The 15907-nt window shown below is 45.4% G+C and overlaps 1 protein-coding gene across 1 annotated transcript in view; it reads left to right on the forward strand.

Annotated features, from left to right (window-relative positions):
* Scml4 (Scm polycomb group protein like 4) overlaps window positions 1–15907 on the forward strand; it is a 102538-nt gene that overhangs the window by 56645 nt on the left and 29986 nt on the right. Inside the window, exons 4-6 of the mRNA XM_040283163.2 lie at window positions 5181–5310; window positions 8150–8350; window positions 13214–13408. Coding sequence (XP_040139097.2) covers window positions 5181–5310; window positions 8150–8350; window positions 13214–13408 — 526 coding nt within the window. The remainder of the gene's footprint in view (window positions 1–5180; window positions 5311–8149; window positions 8351–13213; window positions 13409–15907) is intronic.

Consider the following 15907-nt stretch of genomic DNA (forward strand, 5'->3'; position numbering starts at 1 on the left):
CTGTTCCAGGATCCCACAGTATATTTTGTCATTATGTTTCCTTAAGCTCCTGAGATGTAATTGTTACTCAGCTTTTCCTTATTTTTGTTGACCTGAGCAATTTTGAGGAGTACTGGTCAGGTATTTTGTGGAATGTTCTGAAATTGGGGTTTGACTACAGTTTTTCTCAATACTAGACTGGAGTTATTGATCTTTGGGAAGATCTCAGAGGTAAGTGACATTTCATGGCGTCATATGAAGTACATACTATCAAGATCACTATTGAGGGGCTGGGGATGTGGCTCAAGCGGTAGCGCGCTCGCCTGGCATGCGTGCGGCCCGGGTTCGATCCTCAGCACCACATACCAACGAAGATGTTGTGTCCGCCGAGAACTGAAAAAAAAAATATATATTAAAAAAAAATTCTCTCTCTCTCTCTCTCTCTCTCTCTCTCTCTCTCTCTCTCTCTCTCTCCTCTCTAACTCTCTCTTTAAAAAAAAAAATCACTATTGATATTGACCTTTGACATAGGATTGAGGTGGTATTTGTCAGCTTTCTTCACTGTTAAAGCTACTTTTCCCCCTATTTCCATCTGTACTGTTCCGAAGGGGGTCACTATGTGCAGCCCACACTTAAAGACAAGTTATGTTCGTCTACTCGGGAAAGAATTTTCTATATAAGTTATTTGGAATTTTTGTGTAAGAGATATTTGTCATTTACAACTCTCCCTAGCATTACACATTAGAGTTGTTGTGAGATTTATATGAGCAATAAATAGTCTAGATGTTTAAGTTTCCACCACCACCACCACCATCATCATCATCATCAATCTTTCTAGGGAAGGATCACAAGGATCTCTGTGTGATTTTCTTGAAGTTCACAGGGAGGGGAGAAATGACAACTTGCCAATTCTGTTTTCCCTGATGAACATCATTATCTTTAGATTGGGGTTAAAGGGCTGTAAACCTGCAAAGGTGGATTAAGCTGAGGTCCTCCCAGAGCCCTGCCCAGAATCTTCTGGTACTCAAGGCCAGCCTATCACAAGTCGTGCAGAGTGGGATAGTATTCCCAGGAACCCTTGGTGCGTGACCTCCAAAGACTGGCAGCCCCTTGGCAAATGAGGAAGCCACACCAAAGCCGTGGTGACTGAGTCACAGCAGGCTTCTGATGTCTCATTCCCACCACTGAAGTTTCTGTTACATTATTTTTATAATATTTGGCAATGTATTGCTACATGATGGGCCCTTAATTTTTTAAATGCTGTGCTCAGAATAAGATGAAATGTGTTGTTAATCTTAGCTTCTGATGAATACAGAGGCTCCCTCATGAGCTCCAAACTCTGTACCCATACAGCACTCTGCAGTCAATGGGCTTGCTGATGGCTGATCTCATTTTAAATGCATTTCCACACATTCACTGTCCCCTTGGTGCTGTTCAACAGCTACACTCCTTTCCCAGTCCTCCCACCCTCCTGATTCATAAGCATGCTCACCTCCCCTGTCTTCCTGCTCAGCTTCCTGCATCCCAAGGAAATTAGACGCCATCAGAAAAAGACCTGCAAGATCCCACCTCCGGATCCACCTACCCAGAAGCCAGACGTTTATTTTTTTTCAATATCGTTTTTATTTATTTATTTAATTTTATCTGGTAACTACATGACAGCGGAATTCATTACAGTTTTTATTACACATGTAGAGCACAACTTTTCATATCTCTGTACGTATATAAAGTATGTTTACACCAATTCATGTCTTCATACATGTACTTTGGATAATGATGTCCATCACATTCCACCATCATTGCTAATCTCCTGTCCCCTCCCTTCCCCTCCACCCCTCTGCCCTATCTAGAGTTCGTCTATTCCTCCCATGCTCCCCTTCCCTACCCCATTATGAGTCAGTCACCTTATATCAGAGAAAACATTTGGCATTTGTTTTTTTTAAATTGACTAACTTTACTTAGCATTATCTTCTCCAATGCCATCCATTTACCTGCAAATGCCATGGCTTTATTCTCTTTTATTACTGAGTAATATTCAATTGTGTATATATGCCACATTTTTTAATCCATTCATCTACTGAAGGTTGGTTCCACAGTTTAGCTATTGTGAATTGTGCTGCTACAAACATTGATATAGAAGCCAGACCTTTATATTTGGCTTTTCTTCTCTTTGAAGCAGATGAAAGGTGCAAGTTCACCTCCCCTGCACACAGTGAATCTCTTCCTTCCTCACCTTCTCAAAGCCCCACACCCCAGGTCTCCACACACTCCCTTATATCATCAGTTTTTCCTTCTGTACTGGATTATTGGCATCAGCATTAAAGCACTGTTATTTTTCCCATCTTGAAAACAAAACAGCACAGAATCTTTTAAGATATCTTTTAACAGTTTAAATTATGATTACTATTGTAATTATTTCTAATTATGCAGTTCAGTAGTAGCATGTATATTCACATTATTGCACAACCAATCTCCGGAAATTTCATTTTGCAAAACTAAAGCTCTAAATTCACTCAATAGTAATTCATTCCCTCCTTCCCCCAGGCCCTGGCAACTGCGACTCCACTTTCTCTTTGAATTTTTGACTTTTGGTGGTTGTCAATGGTGCTCTATGTATATGAATATACAAATATCTCTTTGAGATCCTACTTTCAGTTCTTTTGGTATGCGCTCAGAAGTGGCTTGCTGGGCCTGTCATATGACAGTTGTATTTTTTTTTTTTTTTGAGGAAATGTCTTTCACTTTGCACAGAAATGCTACATTTTACATCTCTACCAACAGTGGACAGGAGTTCCAGTTTCTGTACCACCTCACCAATATTTGCTATTTCATGGGGGTTTTGTTTGTTTGTTTACTAGTAGCTATCTTAACGGGTGCAAAATCTTTTTTGTACCTAAGGGGCAAAAATCCTTTTTTTAAAAAACATTTATTTTTTAGTTGTAGGTGAACACAATACTTTTATTGTGTGCCTCACGCATGCTAGGTGAGAGCTCTTCCTCTGAGCCACAACACCAGCCCCAGGGGGTAAAAATGTTTTAATCTTACTATTCCCTCTTTGTTTTTTAATTTCTCTATTTATCAAGATATTTATTACTTCATTATTATAATTTTATCAATGAAGGTTGTTACACAATATTTATGAGATTTCCGGACATTGCACAGTTTTTGATTTTGTGAATGGAAGTTTTGCCATTGTTTTCTAATGATTTATTACTTATTTGTAGGAATTGATTGATTTTTGACAGTTTCTTTCACATACTATACAATTTACACATTTAAAGTGTATAAAGCAGAAGTTATTTGTTTAAAATACTCAGAAATATGGGCAACCATCTTCACAGTGCCTTTGCTTTTTATTTATGTATTTATTTTGGTGCTGATGATTGAAGTCAGGGTCTTTACACAAGTGAAGCATGCATTCTACCACTGAGCCACCCCCCAATCCCACACAGTGAATTTTAGGATAAGTTCATTACCTCAAGAAAAAAAATATATCCTTTTCCCTCTTTTTATGTCTCATTCTCTTCTCCCCTCTATGACAAAATTCCTTGAATGAGTTGACTACTTCCTGATCCCAGTGTCTCTCTCCCATTATTTCCTAATCTTATTCCAATCAGGAACCACCCCATTTTAAAATTTCACCCCAAAATACAACTTCTCAATTGCCTTTCCCATGCTCTTTCCCTGTTTATTTTTCCATAAGTTCTTATCACCATATAACAGTCAATATATGTATTTAAGTATTCCATTTGTTGTCTGTCTCCCACAATAGAATGTAAATTCCATAAGGGTAAAGATACAATTTTATTTCATTTGCTTTGTTCTCTGTTGTATCCCTAGCAATTAGAAGAGTGTCTTGCATAAAGAAGGCCCAAGATGCATGTTTGATGAATAAATGTAGAATGACTGGGTAACTAGCAGTCAATACTTTTTATCAATCACTAATAATATTATTCTATCCTAAAAGTACAGGCTATGGATGGGGACCGTTCGTATGTTAACAACCGAATAGACAACCTTGCTAATCAAAGTGTGGTCCAAAGTCAGTACCACCTGTGATCTCATTAGGATGCAGAATCTCAGGTCTGACCCCAAACTCCTGAGTCAAAGTCTGCCCTCTAAGGAAACTCATCAGGAGGTTTCTTGGCAAAAGTTGAAAAGCTCAGGGATTGAGCGACAGCCTTCAACTTAACTACGTAATAGAATCTGAGTACCTTTTGAAACTCCTGACACCTGGGTCCCACTTCCAGAAACTTACTTTCTTCCTCTGGAATGAGGTCCAGACAGGTCAGTGGTGAAGAAGGTCAGTAACTAATGGCTTCGCTATTTGGGGGTAGAGAGCTAAGATTCAAAGCTTGTCTCTGTCCCAAGCTTGGTACAGAGAATGATTTGTTGATATTGATCTTATCAATATCATCTTCACCAAATTCCATAAGAGAAGATTTTAGCTCTTCATTTGTGGTTTCAAATGAGAAACCACATTTAGTTTCAAGGTGGCTGCTGCTCACTACCAGGAAAGGCACTCCTGTCCACATCCAGGCCAGCTGCAGAGAGTCTGCTGCAGGAAATAAGCACAGAGCAGTGTCGGTCCCTGGAGGGATGGCTCCTGCTTGCTTTCTTTTCCAGAAGGATCCAGTGATCTTTGCAAGTAGAGAGCTCAGCAGAGAGTGAGGAGTCTTCAGGGTCAGTCTCCTGGATGTGAGCAAAGCCCTGTCTACAGGATTCCAGGGAGCACAGGGACACAGGCGGGGGACTGTCCCTCCCATCCTGAGTCCTGCACTCATAGGGCTTATGAGTGACACTTTTGTTGTTGTTGTTGTCGATGAACACAATACCTATATTTTATGTATTTATTTTTATGTGGTGCTGAGGATTGAACCCAGTTCCTTACACGTGCTTGGCAAGCGCTCTACCACTGAGCTACAACCCCAGCCCCACAACCAGTGACACTTCTATACCTACTGCTTGGCACCATCATTTCCTAGGTGGCTCCACTATAAAGGTGTGGTGCAGAGCTGACCTCTGAGTGTAAACCCCCAATATGAATCTTGATGATGAACTTGAATCTGAACCTCATTCCTCCAAGCAGCACAATAGGAAAGTTCAGAGGCATGATAGAGAACTGACCTCCAGGAAAGATTCTGGAAGGGCACGGAGAACATTTCTAGGTTTCCACTGACCACTTGGGCTCTCTCTTGCAGCTCAAGTCTCGGGTGCTCATGACTCCTTTAGCCCTCTCACCTCCGAGGAGTACTCCGGAGCCGGACCTCAGCTCGATCCCTCAGGACGCAGCCACCATACCCAGCTTGGCAGCCCCACAGGCTCTCACAGGTAGGTCAGCAGGATGGACTCCAAGGCTGTGATGGTCTGTAGGTAACGACGTGGCCCACCATCTAACAGTTCCTTTATGTACTAAAATGGTGTCACTGAGACAGATGGATGGATAGGACAACCAGATTCTCTGAAAATATGAGTTTACTTGCCTTGCAGTTTAGATCATTTGAATCTTGGTTTTCAGTGCAATTTGAGATCAACTGGTTGCTTGGGGGTGGGACAAGAAAGTGTGGCTAGGTGCTTCATTTCAGAGCCAAGTTTCTGGAGCACCAATGGGAGTCTGCCGACCTCAAGAATGTTTCCATGTCTGTGTTTGCACTTCAGATCCCCTAAGAATAATTTCCTTTAGCCCCACATAGTACCCTCTAGTGCGGGCAGGTTGTGTGCATCCTAGTCTCTCTGAAAGAGCACCCACAACAGTTGCATTCTAATAGTGACAGTAATCTGATGGTATACATCTATGTGCCCATGTGCACAAGCATGGGCGCGTGCGCACACACACACACACACACACACACAGAGTGATCCCCATCACAGTCCCACTGGCTGCTCCCATCCCACTTAAGTCCCTCAGTCCCCTCCCATGGCTCTTTGGTAAAGATCAAGCCTGTTAATATAGCTGAATAGGCCTTACTGGCTCCACCCCCTGGGTCCTGCCTACTGCCCTTCAGTCAGTCGCCAGGGCTGGCCATAGGCTCTTAGCACATCCTCCTCCATCTGGAATGAGCTTCTCTTCAGGTGGGCCCTCCTTCCTGCCTCGGCTCAGGCACACCTCCCTCTAGAAAGCCTCCTTGCCTTTCCTGCCACCAGCTCTGCTGGTGACCTGGGCTAGCTCCTCCCTGTTGTCCCTCACAGACTCCTGACCTCACCCCAGCTCCTGTGAGAATCTGAAGAGGTCCTCCCTCCAGGACCCTGGGCTCTGTGAAGGCCTGGGCTGGGTCACGTTGCTCAGTGCCTGGCACAAAGACCCCTTGTTAATTTGACTTTCTTTACCATCTGGGAGCAGTAGAAAGGAGATGGCCCCAGAGCGTGAAAGAGCCCTTGTCTTCAGAAGGACTTGAGTCCAAATCCCCGTCACACCATGGACTTCAGGCTTCAAGCTGTCCTCTCAGTACTTTCAGCCTAGTTCCTTCCTTGGTTGAGCAGAACTGATAATACCCAACTCTCAGGCTTGTCTTGAGAACATAAGAGGTGCTCAATAAAAGCAAGCTTTCTCCATCTTTCCTGATACTGTTTAACCTTTCCAAAGTACATTTGGTCTCCTCTTAAGGAGATCTTAAGTTCCTCTTCAGGCTGGGGATATAGCTCAGCTGGTAAAGTGCTGGCCTCTCACGCACAAGGCCTTGGGTTCAATCCCCAGCACCACACACGCATGCAAAAAGTCCCACTCCCTTGAACAGTGGCCACTAAGGTAAGATGCTTATATCCTGGGAGGGTGGGGTGTGTCATGATGGGAGGGGCAGACACTTAAACTGGGGGTGTTGAGTATGGAAGAAAATTCTACACCTGCTCTTAACATACATTTTTATCTCATCCTGGTAAACTTCTATTTTTTAGATATGTTTTAGAATATAAATAAATACTTGTGAGACCAGCCAGTAAAGGTGACATAGTAAAATGTCACTGGAAGGGAGAGAACAAATTTTTCCACCTTATTTGGGTTTGTTTCTCTCCAGGGGTGGGCTAGAGAACTCTTTGCTTACGGAATGTGGCTTGATTTCAAGGACAGTGAGAAACTTTGGGCTTTTCTAAGCAAGGTGATAACAGCGTAACTGTTATTTTAAAATCTGAAAACAACTGTTCTGGTAGTAGGGGACAGGAAATAGGCTGACCCATGAGGAAACTATTGTCAAATTATAGGTAAAATAGATGTTTGGGGGTGGGAGTTTATGTCATTGTTCTAGAACAGAATTAAATGGAACTTGTGTAAACTAAGTGGGAGCCCCTCAACCAACTGCCTAAGTCACTTACATTGATGATAATCAGCTCTGTGGGTGGTCTTCTCCGAAGGAACGTTTTCTCCTTAAGAAGGATTTAGGAGACATTGCCTTTTCTTTTAAACTTCGAAATTCATATATATTTCCCTGTAATTTACTGAAATCTATTGTATATGGAAAATCAGTATTGTAGACATTCTAACATTTTCTATAGCTTTATATTACATAAATTTGATACTTTCCTGTAAAAAAAATGTATACAATACATTAATAGAGTTAAGAATGTAAATAACCTCTACATAGATAAACACAATTTGAGATATATTTTCAAAATTTTTGTACTGATATCTTATTACCTTTGGGGATCATTGATTGAGCTCCCCTAAATGGGTTGTCAAACATTTGTTTTCTCTGAGATTATGAATAGCACTCTCTTTAGAACTTCATTGAATATGTAGTCTCTGGAGTGATTGGCATCGTGTTAGTTTTTTATTCATGGAGAGTTCACAAAGAAACGGCCAACTTTATGTTGGACTGACAGCTCCCTTGGATGAGGAAATATTTTGTACGTGTACTTGCCCAGAGAGGAAATACATTTATACTCACGGTCCTCCTGGGTCACCTTATCAGTGACCTGAGTGCCTCAGAAGGGACCCCCCTGTACATGTGCGGAGACTCCTTTGAGAGCAAGCCCTGGAAGGTGGGGTGTCTGGCGATTTTTTTTTTTTTTTTGCCTCTTTTGCTTTTTAAGTTGGGAAGAATCTGTGCTGCTTCTGAGATTTTCAGTTTTCCCAAGGTCAAGGCCAAGGGCACAGGTCTGTAGAGTGCCCCCAGGATGGGGAGCAGCCGGCTGACCTGCTGCATATCTGATGCAAGGGCACTGTGGTCTCTGTTCCCAGTCTGCCTCTACATCAACAAGCAAGCCAACGCGGGGCCCTACCTGGAGAGGAGGAAGGTGCAGCAACTTCCTGAGCGCTTCGGCCCCGAGAAGCCATCCGCGGTCCTGCAGCAGGCCATCCAGGCGTGCATCGACTGTGCCCACCAGCAGAAACTGGTCTTCTCCCTGGTCAAGCAGGGCTACGGTGGTGAGCTGGTGTCAGGTGAGCCCCGGGGTAGGTCGTGCGAGGAGGGCTGTGGGGGTTTCCATGATGAGAAAGCGGCCATCCTCAGGTGGTGTGGCAGGGCCTGACCTCCTCCTGCTGGGCTCCAAGGATCAGGCTTCTGTCAGGCTCAAGAAGTTGCTTCCAGAAAGAGACAAGAAGAATGGACATCTGAATCCTCTCTAGACTCTTCTCTGTCTCCCAGTCCCTACTTCCAACCCTTCAGCAAGTCCGATTGCTCTACCTCCAAAATACATCTGGGATCCAATCTCCTTTCATCACCCATAGCAACCACTATGATTCTTTAAAAAAAAAAAAAATCTAAGTTAGATTATGTCCCTTCCTGTACCCTAAACCCCCCAATGACTCCCATGTCATTTCAAGTAAAATGCCGAGTCCTAACAGGGGCCCACAGGCTTATATTAGTTGGCCCTGGCTATCTCCTCTATCTCCAGGTCACTTTCTTATCCCCTAGTCTGTGCTGACCATGGTGACTTCCTTGCTATTCTACCTTCATTCTTCAACTGTGCTTCTGCCTTGGGGCCTTTGCACCTGCCATTTTTCTCTTTCTGGAATGTTCTTCCCCACATGTCCATGTGATTTGTTTGTGGATGTTCTCTAGGTTCCTACTCAGATGCCTTCCTTATCAAAGAGTCCTTTTCTGGCACCTATCTAAAGTATCAGCCCTTGTCACTCTAGTCTTCCTCACTCCCTTCCTTACTCACAGCACCCACCACCATGAAAGATGTTTTCAACCCCAATTCAAGAGTTTATTTAAGGAAAAAAAAAAAAAACAAGATCTCTCAATGTCAGAGAAATCCCTTTGCTCGCTGTCACAGCCCTCCTCCAGCTACAGCCCACATAGCAGCAGCTTCCAGAGGGAGCCCTGTTGCTTCCACCATGTGAGGGGGCAGGATGGAGAGCTCTTGTCCCCTTCAAATGTTTTGCCTGCAAAGGCTCCTTCTGGTCTACCCCAGGCTCTACACAATGGTTGCTCCTGCCTGCCCTTAGTCCCTGGAGCACCAAGCCCTTACAAGGGGTCTTGTCACCAAGGGGACAGCCTGGTGTCTCCTTTGGCTCAGCACTAGGGAGATGTCCTTCCAAAGCGTCAGGGATTCTCTGATTTTCTGGCAGTAGGGCCGTTCAGGGAACCTGGCTGACTAGCTAGGGGAGGCTGCAGTCAGAGTACCCAAGTTGCATACTTTGTTTATCTCCAGCCGCCATGGCTGGGGGTGGCCAGGTTGTCCAGCACTGCTTCCCTGACTCCATGGAGATAGCTGATCTTTTGGAGTTCCCTCTCAGCGGGAAGCTGGGTCTCACTTGCTGGCGATTGATTTTGTCAAGGTTGTGTCTGCCCCAGAGTGATTTTTAACCCTCTCCCTTCCTTCCTTCCTTCCTTCCTTCCTTCCTTCCTTCCTTCCTTCCTTCCTTCCTTCCTTCCTTCCTTCCTTCCTTCCTCCCTCCCTCCCTCCCTCCTTCCTTCCTCCCTCCCTTTCTTTCCTCCTTCCTTCCTGGTAGGGAGGGCTCTGGGGATTGGACTCAGGGCCTCACACATGTTAGGCAAATGCTCTACCACTGAGCCACACCCACCCCCTGACCCATGGTAATTTCAAGACCCTTTAGCAGAGAGGAGAAGAAACACAGCATGGAGGGGGCAGGAGAGTCGTCAGGTCCTCCGAGAGCCCTTAGCCATTCCTTTCCTGACTTTTTTTTTTTTAAAGAGAGAGTGAGAGAGGGGAGAGAGAGAGAGAGAGAGAGAGAGAGAGAGAGAGAGAGAGAGAGAGAGAGATTTTTTTTGAGAGAGAGTGAGAGAGGAGAGAGAGAGAGAGAGAGAGAGAGAATTTTTTTTTAATATTTATTTTTTAGTTCTCGGCGGACACAACATCTTTGTTGGTATGTGGTGCTGAGGATCGAACCCGGGCCGCATGCATGCCAGGCGAGCACGCTACCGCTTGAGCCACATCCCCAGCCCCCTCTCCTGACTTCTGTCGGGAGCCAGGTTCCAGGACCTGGGCTGCCCCTGAGGTTGAAGGCTTGTCCTTTTCCTTGCTGCATTGCAGGGCTAAGGCACAGATCTGGGCTAGGAGCAGGCTCCTCCTCACACTGAGTCCACTCCTGAGAGCCTCCTGTCTAAGTGCTTTGTGGTCCCTGTGCCTAAGCTGCAGAGCTGACCCTGTGCCCTGCTTTCCTGCTCAGGCCTCTCTGTGGCCTCAGGGCCTTGGCACTGGGGAGGAGCAATGCCAGAGTGGACAGGGCCTCACCAAGTTTCCCTTGGATGAGGGAATTCCCAGGCAGGCCAGGCCAAGCACTTTCTCCTGGGGTCTTGGAGAAGGCCACAGCACAGAGCCGACTCCTCATGCTGCCACCTTCGTGTCACTAAGCACAAGGTGGGGTTTTTGTGTTATAGATAAAGATGGAGGCTTGGCAAGGCTGTGTGACAGCACCAAGGTGGCTTAGGGAGGGAAGTGACTCCAGGAGAATTTCCGGACTCCTACACTCCACTTAGAAGCCACTCTGTGTGGCACTGCTCTCCAAATGTCCCTACATCACAGCAAGGGATCACATGGGGGCTGGCACGTGAGCGAAGGAACCAAAGTGCTCATGGCTACAAGAAGCTGCAGGGACCTTAGGCCACACCCACAAGTTAAGGGGACAGCGTCACAGAGCCCTGTAACCCACTCCTGGCACACCTTTGGGGATGCTGTCTTAGCCATGCTGTCTCAGAGGAATTGATTTCATGAACCCATGAATTCCTCCTGTAGAAGTGGGATTCCCCACTTTGGGGATTTCCCAAGCACTTCCAAGAATACACGCACATGGATTGATGGGACAGGCCTGAGCTCCTTGGAACCTCTTGCTGTGGGTTCCATTCCGTATCACCCAGGCTTTCAAGCTATCGGAGGCAAGAGGCTGTGCTCACACTAAGAGGGAATTTCTAGAACAGCTGGGACAACAATGCCCTTCATAAGCATCATGGCAGCCCTTTCCCTGGACCTGGCGATTAGAGCCACCTGGAGTATTGAAATGAAAGGCAAAGTCACACAGAGGCCAGGTGAGCTGGGAAGTCACTCTGGCCTACTTTCTTCCTCATCTGCAGCCTGGGTCCACTGTCCTCGGGAGAATGGTCACAGGGCCTATGTGAGGTGGTAAATACCAAAGGTCTTGTCAAACTGGAAAGGGCTACATGAAAGAAATGGATTCTTTTGATTTATTATTACAATAGTGTAGTCCTGGGGTGGGAAAGGACTGTGAGAGAGATTCAGGAAGGCGCATGCTCAGGGCTTTATGAAACTGATATTGCTTCTGCATTCTAGCAACTATTTAGAAATTGAGTTCCTTTTTACTACAGAGAGATTATTTTCCTTTTATAAAGACTGTTTCCCCAAATGCTTCTTCAGAAGTACCCCCTGAAGAAATTGCATGGAAATAGAAGGAGACCCTCAGGGGTATACAAAATTACATACAAGAGGAAGTGAGGGGAAAGGGAAAAAAATACAAGGGGGAGAAATGAATTACAGTAGATGGGGTAGAGAGAAGAGGGGAGGGGAGGGGAGGGGAGGGGAGGGGGGATAGTAGAGGATAGGAAAGGCAGCAGAATACAACAGACACTAGTATGGCAATATGTAAATCAATGGATGTGTAACTGATGTGATTCTGCAATCTGTATACGGGGTAAAAATGGGAGTTCATAACCCACTTGAATCAAAGTGTGAAATATATCAAGAGCTTTGTAATGTTTTGAACAACCAACAATAAAAATTAAAAAAAAAAAGAAGTACCCCCTGAACTCTGGTTCAGGATTAGAACTGAACACCTCAATGTGAACTCATGTTTATTTGGATGTATCAGTGTATCTGCATCTATCTCCTTCTATAGATATGGACATAGAGACAGATACAGATATGGATACCTAGGTAGACCTGTAGATGGTGAGTAATTATAGCAGGCTAGCATACATACATACATTCTTATCTTTGTCCACCAGAGGGCTTAGAATCACTGACACCTCAGTAGCAATGGGCACACCAGGTGCCCCAATCTAAATTTCTAAATATCATTCTTCAATGAAAGGAGTCAGGACTGTTGAAGGAATGGCCGGTGCAGGGAAAATACAAGATTCACTGGGAGCATATGGAAACGCTCAAAACCAAAGTGGTGCTAAATAAAATAAAAGAGAGGGCATGTCACAGGAGTTGACCTGTGAGAGCTCCCAAAGACAAAAGTCAGGGCAATTTGAACAACAAAATAAATAAGGTAGTTTTGGACAACCCACGGTGTGCTGAGATTAAGAAACGACTGAATAAATCACTCAACAGGGGACAACTCTTCCCCACAGAAGAATTTCAGATGACATGTAGAATTCCCCCGCCGTCCTTGAGAGTGGACAGGTTGAGTGACTTGTCCCCAGGAACAGGACATGGAGAACACCGTAGAGGAATGTGGGGCATGCTGTCTTGGCCAGGTGAGGAGATCCGGTCCCCCCTGATCTCAGGCCTGAAGGGCACTCCATCTCTGTGGTCTTCCTTTCCCCAAACCCATAACCTCATCTAACCATGAGAAAAACATCAGGCAAAACCAAACTGAGGGGCCTTTCACACAGTACCTGCCCAGAACTTTTCAAAGCTGTCAAGATCAACAAGGAAACGCTGAGAAACTGTCAGGACCCAGGAGACCAGGGAACTTGACAGCAAAATGCAGCGTGTCATCCTGGATGAGACCCAGGAACAGAAACATAGCGGATCAACAGGTGAAATCCAAACACGACTGACTTCAAACTGAACCCACGCGGCCCTTCTCGGGGCTGGCTCACGGGCAGTTTTATCCTGTGTCCAGCTCTGAGTCACTGTCTCTGTGCTTTTCCAGTCTCGGCTTCCTTCGATGGGAAGCAGCACCTGCGGAGTCTGCCTGTGGTGAACAGCGTGGGCTACGTCCTGCGCTTCCTGGCCAAGCTGTGCCGCAGCCTCCTGTGTGACGACCTCTTCAGCCACCAGCCCTTCCCTGGGACCCCCAGTGCCTCCGAGAAGGCCCAGGAGCGAGAGGAAGGGCGGATGGAGTCAGGTAGGCCATACCTCAGGTGGGTTGGAGAGGTGACTGGGAGCTGGCAGAGCCGGCTGGGACTGAGGGGTCCCTAGACTGTACCCACCCCAGGCAGCAGCAGGAAGTGGTCACTTCAACTATTAAGCACTAACATTCAGGCTTTGAGGCTTGTAGTGATAGAATTCAGACTCCATCCCATCTAAGGAGTGATTTTTCCTCACTTGAGTATAATCTAGACTCAGGGCATCTGCTTATCATTATTGAGTAGTTGAAGACTGGGAGACTATGGAATTAAGAAATCCCAAAGGATCCAGAGCTAAGAACAGGTGAAGGTGGGGCTGCCCAGAGTCTCAGATGCCTGCCTGTGTGGAGAAACAATGCTACGAGGTGTCTCTTACTGTAGGAAGTTGACTGTATTTAAAAAATGTCTTAGTGAGAGCTGGTATTTATTTTGCCCATCAGAAGATGCAAAAATAACCCAAGGGTTGAGCTTCTTTAGTACCAGCAGCCACAGACTAGCTCAGGACAGACAAGGCCACATGGGCCACACTTGCCACGGTGTGGTATTGTCTGTCAGAGGGGCTGGATGCCCATGGGAGGGGCCCCTTCCCCACTTAGCAGCCCTGAGTTATGGATTTGCAAAGAATTGAATGTGAATCCCAAGGTAAGACAGAAATTTTTTTGCCTTTTGTCTTTTTCTGAAGGCAGCATTGTTGATCTATGAAAAGCACACAGGTAGTGGAACTGGAACTGCCATGGGGTTATTCTGTAAGCATAATCCTCTTCTGTAACAGGCACTGTGTGAAATGGTCTTAGATAAGACAAATGCATCAACTAAGAAAAGTTTTTGAGGAACAGATGACATTAAAAATAGTCACAGGCCTGGGGTTGTGGCTCAGTGGCAGACTGCTCGCCTAGCATGCATGAGGCACTGGTTTGATCCTCAGCACCACATAAAAATAATAAAAAAAAAAAGATAATGTTTCCACCTAAAGCTAAAAAATAAATATTTAAAAAAAAACAGTCATGGACAGATTTAGAGCATTCAACAAAAGGGTACTTTAAAAGAAGAGTGGCTAGGACTGAGGTTGTGGCTCAGTGGTAGAGCGGTTGCCTAGCATGCGTGAGGCTCTGGGTTTGATTCCCAGCACCACATACAAATAAACAAATAAAATAAAGGTATTGTGTCCATCTACAAATAATTTTTTTTAAAGTGGCTATACCTCAAGCCCAGGAGGACGGCAGGGGAAGGATCAATTTAGATCCTTAGCATAGATTTTCTTGGAGACTATCAAGACCTTGCCTATGGTTTTGCTTTAATCCCTCTGGGATGTGGGAAGTGGGTAGAAACTTGACTTTCACAAGTTTTCAATTGGTAGTAATAGAACGTGGTTGATGTAAGCAGATAACGTATTTGTCTGTGTTTTTCTTCATGTCTCCGTGTGTGAGCTTGAAAAAGGCTTCTCGTCTCTCTGCACCCGTGTTCCCTATGTTCAGTGAGAGGCTGGAGGAGCTTTATAGAATGTTTCTTTGGGTTTTGATGGTTTATCAATCTGGCCTTTCTTATGAGCGTTAGCTGACTTGGAAACATTCTCAAGTAAATTTATTTTCTACTGAATCTTGCAACGAGATAGCAGAATGGTGTGATTTCTCAAACCCTCGCCTCACTGTTCCATTGATCAAACAGTGGCCCATGGGACATGACATAAAGCCACATAATTCACGTCTTCTACTATCCTCTACATTTATCCTGTGGAACCAGTTTCTCCCTGACTATGGGTGGAAATTTAAGACAAATCTTGTGATCTTTCCGGCTCCTTTCGTGTTACAAAATGTTCTACATGTTCTCTGGTCAAGAATGAATGTGCCCAGGTCAGAGAGATACTTGAACTTTCAATTTCATTCAAAGATACTGTTCTGTACATTCCTGGCTCACGTTTGCCTCAGGCCAGCCACCTGCAGCACTAACAGAGGGCATGGCTGGCTTCCCTAACTATCCCCAGCGGGTGTTTCTGGCACCTCATCACCTACATCATCTTGACTTCAGGGCCCTTCACAGTAGTGTGAGGAAGGAGGGGAGAGGCAGAGGCAGGGGGAGGATCTGCTGTGAGTTGGCATCATGTTCCCTGACCCTGGCAAATGTTTTAAGCACATTCTTCATCCTGTGGGGTCTCACATGGATTCTTTGGTGACCCTATCATCTCTTGCCTGCACTTTCCTTGACATGTACAAATGCAGCTTTACTCGGGATTGGTCACTTACAATTCCTTCCACAGTCCAAGACCTCAGAGGGTCACCTCCAGCTTCTTCCTGCTGAAGTGCCCTGTGCCTCAGATAGTCCTGTGGAAGGAATCTAAGGCAAACCCTCTTCAGCTCTCTCTTCCCATGGCCTACACCTGGTCCTTGAGAAGCCTATACTCTGCCCCAACAAACTCTGGATGTGCAGGCTGGTTCCTGAGGGCACCTCTCCTTTGTTCTGCCAGCCAGCTGCAGTCTCTTGGATCTCCTGTGGGCATTGAA

This window comes from Ictidomys tridecemlineatus, chromosome 8 (assembly GCF_052094955.1).
Source record: "Ictidomys tridecemlineatus isolate mIctTri1 chromosome 8, mIctTri1.hap1, whole genome shotgun sequence".
Taxonomy (NCBI): domain Eukaryota; kingdom Metazoa; phylum Chordata; class Mammalia; order Rodentia; family Sciuridae; genus Ictidomys; species Ictidomys tridecemlineatus.